At 36.4% G+C, this 8,086-nt stretch overlaps 1 protein-coding gene across 1 annotated transcript; it reads left to right on the forward strand.

Moving 5' to 3' along the window:
* Positions 1 to 2,585: 2,585 nt before the first annotated feature.
* Positions 2,586 to 3,047, forward strand: LOC131163468 (uncharacterized). The gene has a single exon (XM_058120064.1). It carries the CDS (start codon positions 2,586 to 2,588, stop codon positions 3,045 to 3,047), a length of 462 nt encoding a protein of 153 aa, XP_057976047.1.
* Positions 3,048 to 8,086: the final 5,039 nt, after the last annotated feature.

Consider the following 8,086-nt stretch of genomic DNA (forward strand, 5'->3'; position numbering starts at 1 on the left):
TGGTTTTGAAAACGTTAGACTTGTACTGCTGACTTGAAAACCAAAGTTTAAGAGAAGGGGGCACCATACTTGTATATATTAGCAGTCCTTCAATGAAAAGAGTGAAAATAAGGAGTTTTGGAAGAGGGAGTTTGAGTTGAATAATTTGGTTAAATGAAATGCATGAGTTTTAGAAAAAACTAGGGCTTTATCATCGCCTAGTTAAATTCAAGAAAATCACTGGAGAAAACATATATTTTTTGAGCATATATTTTTTTAAAAGTTTCTAACACTAGACAAACAAACAAGCATGATTCATTTGATCCAACTCTATTGGTTGGAACCATAATTCTTCTTAATCATACCATTTTTGAATGTTAGAAACCCCTACCATGCCTAGGAATAAGTGGAAGAAGATACCATACAGTAAAGTTTTTCACTTATCTCATTGGAACTCAAAAATAGATTTTAAGAACTAAGGGACAAAAACTCATATTTTGGGATTTTTCACATTTTTTTTTTCATTTTTTTTTAAAGATTTTTAATAATGACAAAAGACAATTCACACTAAAATACCCTCAATATTACTTGAAGCGCACACTCATTACTATACATTATATGTATATATGCCAATCAACTAGCATATACATTCATAAATGCATGCACACATGTGTTTACAGACTCATATATGTATACACACATACACACTTATAAGCATAAATACCCACACACCCTATATTATTTATGCACATACGACATATATGCACATACATGCATTAATATATTTATACAACAAATATTTTACATAATGCTAAATATATAAAAATTTATTTAATAGATATTACCTATACATATACCATGTATTAAATGCACCCACATATATATATATATATATATATATTTGTAAAAGTATAACATAAAGGTTTGTACTATATATCTATAGTGATCCTCTCCTTCATGGACCTACATATGCGGAGAGCTTTGTGCACCAGGTTGTTCCTCACATAGATTATATACATTAATATATAGACACACAAATATAAAATGCATACATGCATTTAAATACCTATACATGCACATAATAATATATATAATAAGAGTATATATATGCATACACAATAAGACAATATACATATATTGTAAATACATGTACCAAATAATATATATATATATATATATATTAAATAATGTATAAATGCATATATACATTATACATATACTTATATACTTACATATAGATAGTAATATATATTAATTACGTAAATACACACACACACACACACACACACACACACACACACACACACACACACACACACACATATATATATATATACAAATATACACAACCACTCATACATACATATAAATAACATTAATATTTGCATGAATTCATTTATACATAATAATAACATACATATATTAATATTTACATAAATACATATTCATACATATAATATACCATACCCATACATATAATACTCATGTACACTTCTTTACATAAAAACCCTACATACATAATTAAATAAATAATACCATACATATATTGATATTTACATGCATGAATACATATATTCATACACATACATGTATATAATATACTACACACATTCCTACAACATACACATAAATACATATATACACATATATTCATGACATACCTCAAAATATCTTCATAGCTTCATTTAAAAGGAGGGACGGTTTCAATTCCACCATTAAACCTCCTAACATAACCGACTGGTGAAATTTATTATACACATTGACGAGAGGGATGGTTACAAAATCGTATTCAAAACCTCTACATAAATGCCCATAAAACCTCTGTAACTTCCACAAGTACAATAATGCCCATTAATGTCGGATTGATGGAGGGTTAACCTCCGCCACTATAAAAAGGGGACTTGGAGAAGAGGTAAGTATCTCATTCATATCTACGTCTTTCTACTGTTGCAATTCATAAGCCTCTTATAGTCCCTTACTTAGGCATCGAAGTGATCCCTCGGAGTACACCCCGGGTCCTCCAAGCCATCCTTATTTTGTATCTTTCAGGTGGTCGTGATCCAGGGACAATTACCCGAAGATCGTTCAATTTTCAGGTAGCAATAGTTGGCACCATCTGTGGGAACTTCTTGAGAGATTTTTTTTTTCAATCCTCGATCATGACTACATTACACAATTCAAAGTCATAACTTGTTGTGGGCAACCAATCACACCAATCCATACATTCCGCACTAGTTGACAATTCCGGTGTGACGATTGGTGAATTCCTTGCATTCTAGAAAAGGATGGAGGACATGTTCATTATGATCCTATTGCAAGAAAAAAAGGATCATAAGGAACTTGTCCCCCACCCTAACTAACCAACTAAAACCTGAGTCACACGGAAAGGTTGTAGTTTTGCCGGAGATCATTGGTAAGGCTTCTGATCTAGCGAAGAAGGTTGAAGATGCGAATAGTGTGGGAATCTATGAACAATGATCACATGAACTAGATGAAAAATTCAAAAGAATTAATCAATTGGAGAAAATGATGAAGAAAGCACGCAGTAACCATCCTCATGGGAGTCCTTAGTCAAATCTTCAAATCCACCTTTCACTAAAGAGGTAATGGATGTTCCCCTACCTAGCAAGTTTAAAATGCCAAGTGTGGAAGGATACCATGGTTTTTCCAATCCTGTTGATCATCTAGACACCTTTAAAATTCTGATACAACTACAAGGTGCACCATATGCAATAATGTGCCAACCATTTGCAGCCACTTTAAAAGGGAATTATAGGGCATGGTATCAAACCTTGAAGCTTCGTTCTATCATATCTTTTTTCGAGATGGAGCAACAGTTCACCGGGCACTTCATCAATAGCCGGAGGATAGCGAAAACTTTGGCTCATCTAATGATCCTTATTCAAGGAGAAAGGGAAATTTTAAAGAAATTCATGCACCGTTTCATCAATGCAACCCTGGAGATTCGAAACTTGGATCATGGAGTAGTAGTAGAAGCCTTGACAACTGCTCTCCAGCTAGGGGATTTCTTGAATTCATTGGGAAAGAAGCCCTTAACCAATATGTGAGAGCTAATGGTGTGAACTCAGAAGTACATCAACCTAGAAGAGGGGATGGAACCGAGGAGAAGCCGAATCGACCTAAAAAGGAAAGGCTTGAAAGATACAGAAGAAACAACTAGAGTAGGGAAAAGACAAGAGAGCAGCAAACCACCAAGCAGCTCAAGGAAGTTAGGACCTGCACCTAAGTTCCAGTCTTATACTCCCTTGAACGTCTCCCGAGAAAATGTCTTGATGCACATAAAGGAAAGAGGTTATGTTTTGTGGCTAGAGCCTATGTGCGCACCATCATATAAATGAAACACATCCAAATTCTATAAGTTTCACAAGGATCATGAGGCATGATACAGAGGAATGCATCCACCTAGAGAACAAAATTGAGGTCTTAATAAGAAAGGGATACTTATCGAGGTTCGTGAAAAGAGGTGGCCGTCGAGCAGAAGCTCGTGATCATAAAAAACTAGAGGATGAGCAGAAGAAAGATCAGATTGTAAGAGAGATCGCTATGATCTTTGGGGGACCAACTAGCGGATGAGATAGCAGAGATGCCTGGAAGAGGTATGCAAAACAAATGCTCTTGATAGAAGAACATAAGCAAAATCATAAAAAAAGTGTCATTACTCGTTGCCAATTATAGGGTAAGGAGGCTATTGATTGATAACAGAAGTTCAATCGACATAATCTTTTGTTCAGTGCTACAGGAGATGAAGATTGGAAGAGAGCGTTTGAATTGTTTTAAGCATGTAAAAAATAAGACTAAACCCAGCCAAATGTGTATTTGGTGTGTCTGCAGGGAAGTTTTTAGGGTTTATGTTAACCCACAAGAGAATAGAAGCTAACCTTGATAAGATACAAGCCTTGATGGAGATCCAGGCTCCTCAGATGAAAAAGGAAGTCTAAGTGTTAACAGGGGGAATTGCTTTACTAAGCAAGTTTGTCTCCTATTAGAGAGATAAGTGATTGTCGTTTGTTGATGAATTACAAAATGTGGGAAGGTTTTAATTGGGAGAAAAGCAGGGTAAATCCTTCGAATAGGTCAAGCAATATCTCAATTCTCCACCTCTTTTGACAAAGGCAAGAACTAGAGAAGATCTATACTTGTACTAGGCTTCTACTTGATATGCGGTAAGTGCAGCCCTAATCTAGGATGAGTGTAGGTAGCACAAGCCCATATATTATATACTAGAAAGGTGTTGCATGGAGCAGAGATTAACTATACAATAATAAAAAAAGGCTACTTTCATAATCATTTATGTAGCCAGAAGGTTAAGATCCTACTTTCAGGCACACAAGGTGATTGTGCTAACCAACATACCACTAAGGAAAATCCTTTAGCAGTCAGAGACCTCAGGAAGGATGGTGAAGTGGTTGGTTGAATTGGGAGATTTTGATATCCATTACAAGCCAAGACCAACAATTAAAGTCCAATTCTTAAAGGATTTTGTGGTTGAGCAAGCCCGTGAAAATTCAGAGGAGCCAAAATTTTGGATACTACATGTGGACGGGTCATCAAACGGGGCAAGAGGAGATGCAAGATTAATCTTTACAACCCCAGATGGTTTTGAAGTGCAGTACACATTGCAGTTGGAGTTTGCAATGACCAATAATGATGCGGAGTATAAAGCCTTACTGGCAGGGATGTGACTCTCAATGTTCCTCGAAGTAAAAAGGCTTCGAGTCTCGAGCAATTCCTAGCTTGTGGTTAAGTAGTTAAAGGGTGAATTTAAATCCAGAGATGAAAAATGAAGAGATGTCTACAAAAATCACAAGAGTATATCAAGGCATTCTTTGAAGTTACAATCGAGCACATTCCCCAAGCGGCAAATGCAAAAGCTTATGCAGTGGCAAAGCTGGCTTCAGCTTCAAAACCAGATTGGGAGAATGTTGTTTACTTGGAGTGAATAAAGAAGACAACCTACGAGGAGACTCGAGTCAACGTAGTAACAAGGATGAAGAAGATTGTAGGGCCATCCTGAGACTGTACCTTCAGGATGGGTCTTTACCTAAAAACATCTCTGAAGATAAGTAGGAAGGCAGCCAGGTATACATGTAGCAACCCAAAACATAGGAATAATCAGAAAATATAGGAAAATAAGGAATTTGGTTTGGTGTAGTCGACGGTTTGGTGGGGGAGCAGAAAACTGTCGATGGTTTTGTTATTATCGCAGCACGGTTAAGGGTAAAATGGTGAAAAGGTTTGGTTAAAATCCAAACCGTTAACGGTTTTCGTCGATGGTTTTGCTTGGCAGACGCTTATATGTAAGGTCCCGCAAGCCATTTCATATAAATAAAATAAAATCTCTCTTTCTCTCTCTTATTTTTGCGGCTCTCACTCCTTTCCTCGATTTCTCACCTGATTTCTACCTGAATCAGCTGATAAATGTCATTTCGGGATCCCGATGGCGATTCTCTGTAATTTAACTGGAGTAATTTTGTACATCTGGAATTTCAGGAACCACTCCAAAACCAAGGTAAAGAGGTGATTTTTTAAAAGTTTAGCTAGTTATTGGTAATGTGTGGGCCTAGGTATGTTGAATGACTGTCATTTTGGGGTTAAGTTGATTGAATTAGGGTTCATGGATACATGCTTTGTGCGGGCTCCACAGGCATAGTATTGGATTCCCTACAAGCATAGTTCTAGGAAACTAGTAAGGGGATAGATTATGTTATGTATTTTCAAAAAGTTTACCGTTTAAAATATAGTATTTGATTTAGAAATTGTATATATGAATTAATGTAAGTTTTTGGGAAATCTGATGTTTGAACGGAGAAAACCCTGGAAACAAATTTATTGTTATTTTTTAGAAAATATAATCTTCCCAGATTGTCAGCACATTATAGGATAACACTCACTTGTGTGGCATGAGTATAAATATTTTACTGCGGATATTAACATGTTAGGTTATTTTATGGTTACACAGAACAAGCATGTTTTTATAACGAATTTTTAGAAAATCTATAAACAGTACAGAACTTATGATATTTTTAGTATATCGTGATAATTTACCCAGCCCAGATGCCGTGATAATTCAATTGGCTTAGATGCTATGATAATTTAGCTGGCCCAGATGCCGTGATATTTTAGCCGACCCAGATGCCACAATTAGATATATTTATAATAGTTTATTTAGAAACATTATTATGACAGATTTTATACAGATCCATGAAACAATTATATTACAGTTATTTATGAAATGTACTATATGTTAACAAAACACGGATGACTTAGTTTAGTTTCAGAGCAAGCTACCATAGCTATCAGCCCAAATTAGTGCCACCACACATCTCAGATAGAGTGTTAGTGTATGGATATTCAATTGAGTCCAATGTAGTAGTGTGCCCCCTGGCTGTCCGGACCAGACTAGGCAGGCCAATCGTACTTACAGACGAGTCAGTTTTGGCTTAGCAATGTAGGCCAACCATTGTTAGGTCCTGCCTATGGGTTGCACAACCCAATCATGTGGGGGTAATACATGATATCAGCTGGCTATCCATCCAAGGGAGAATTTCAGTATTATACAGATATAACAAACGATTTATATGCATATATAAATTTATTATGACAGAACGTTATGTTAAAATATGATTTCTTCAAACTTATACAGAACAAATTTTTCCCTGATTTATCAATAAAGTAAATTATGTTACAGTTAATTATGTACAGTATATGTTTATAACACAATAGAACTCATGTGCCACACACTAATGCTAATCTATCTCACTTACTGAGAGGTGTCTCACCCCATAATTCAAACATTTTAGGAAACCAAGACAGACAAGCAGAGCAAGCTCGAAGCTAGAGGAGGTTTTAGTACTGCCCTAGCTACAGGGTAAGTATTTGAGTTGGATGAGGGACTTTGTGTGAGTCCCTAGAATATTTCTATGGATTTTTATAGATGTATATGTACAATTATGAAGTTAGTAGGACTCTGGTATTGTGTATAAGGTTAAGGTATATCATGTTTTTCACTGCACAGTTGATATGTATTTTTGAACAAGTATATCCTCGGTAGCCCACTTTGGGTCCAAGTTGATTTTGCTTATAGTTTGTGGTATCAGAGTTCATTACGTAAAATGGGAAAAAAAATATAGCCAGAATTTTTGGGTTGTTACAATACAATTATAGACAAAGAATTGTACAGGCGGTCTTTGACATTGCTATATTTACGATGCTTGGGCAACAAAGAAGGAGAGTATATAGTGAGAGAAATTCATGAAGGGATTTACGGTAACCATCTGGCCAATAAATCTTTGGCCCACAAGGCTCTGTGGCAAGGGTATTATTGGCCCACTATGAGAAAATACGCGATAGAACTAATGAAACGATGTGATAGATGTCAAAAATGTGCCAACATAGCTCACCTACCTGCCAACACATTATCCCCCTTAACCAATCCACGTCCCTTCACTCAATGGGGACTAGACATACTGGGTTCATTACCATAAGTAGCTGGGCAGCGGAAGTTCTTGCTAGTTCCCATTGATTATTTCACCAAATGGGTAGAGATTGAAGCTCTGTCCTATATAATAGAGCGGAACATCACCAAGTGCTTGTGGAATTTAGTCATATGCAGATACAAAGTACCTTGGGCCATAGTGATTAAACACGGAAGGCAATTTGACAATAGCTATTTGAAAACTTTTTGTGCTGGCCTTAACATAAGGTTTCTTTTTGCGTCTGTAGCACATCCGCAAAGCAACGGGCAGGTGAAAAATATGAATAGAGCAGTTATGTATGGCCTAAAGACACACCTGGGCTCAGCACAACGTAGGTGGGTAGAGAATTCCCTTCAATCTTATAGGTATACCACACAGCCCTACGAATAGCTACTAGAGAAACTTCTTTCTTGCTCACCTTTGGAGCAGAAGTGGTCATCCCTGTAGAGATAGGTATCCCTTCTTGGTGGAGACAATATTTCAATGAAGAGGAGAACAAAGAGGAGTTGAGAGTAGAATTAGATTTTCTGGAAGAGAAACGGGATGAAGCCTAAATCAAGGTTGTGGCATACCAGCAAAGGGTGGCTAGATATTACAATGCCCATGTCAGA

The sequence above is a fragment of the Malania oleifera genome, chromosome 9, assembly GCF_029873635.1.
Source record: "Malania oleifera isolate guangnan ecotype guangnan chromosome 9, ASM2987363v1, whole genome shotgun sequence".
Taxonomy (NCBI): Eukaryota; Viridiplantae; Streptophyta; class Magnoliopsida; order Santalales; family Ximeniaceae; genus Malania; species Malania oleifera.

Coding starts and splice junctions, on each gene's coding strand:
- LOC131163468 (XM_058120064.1), top strand. CDS start 2,586: ATGGATGTTCCCCTACCTAGCAAGTTTAAAATGCCAAGTGTGGAAGGA.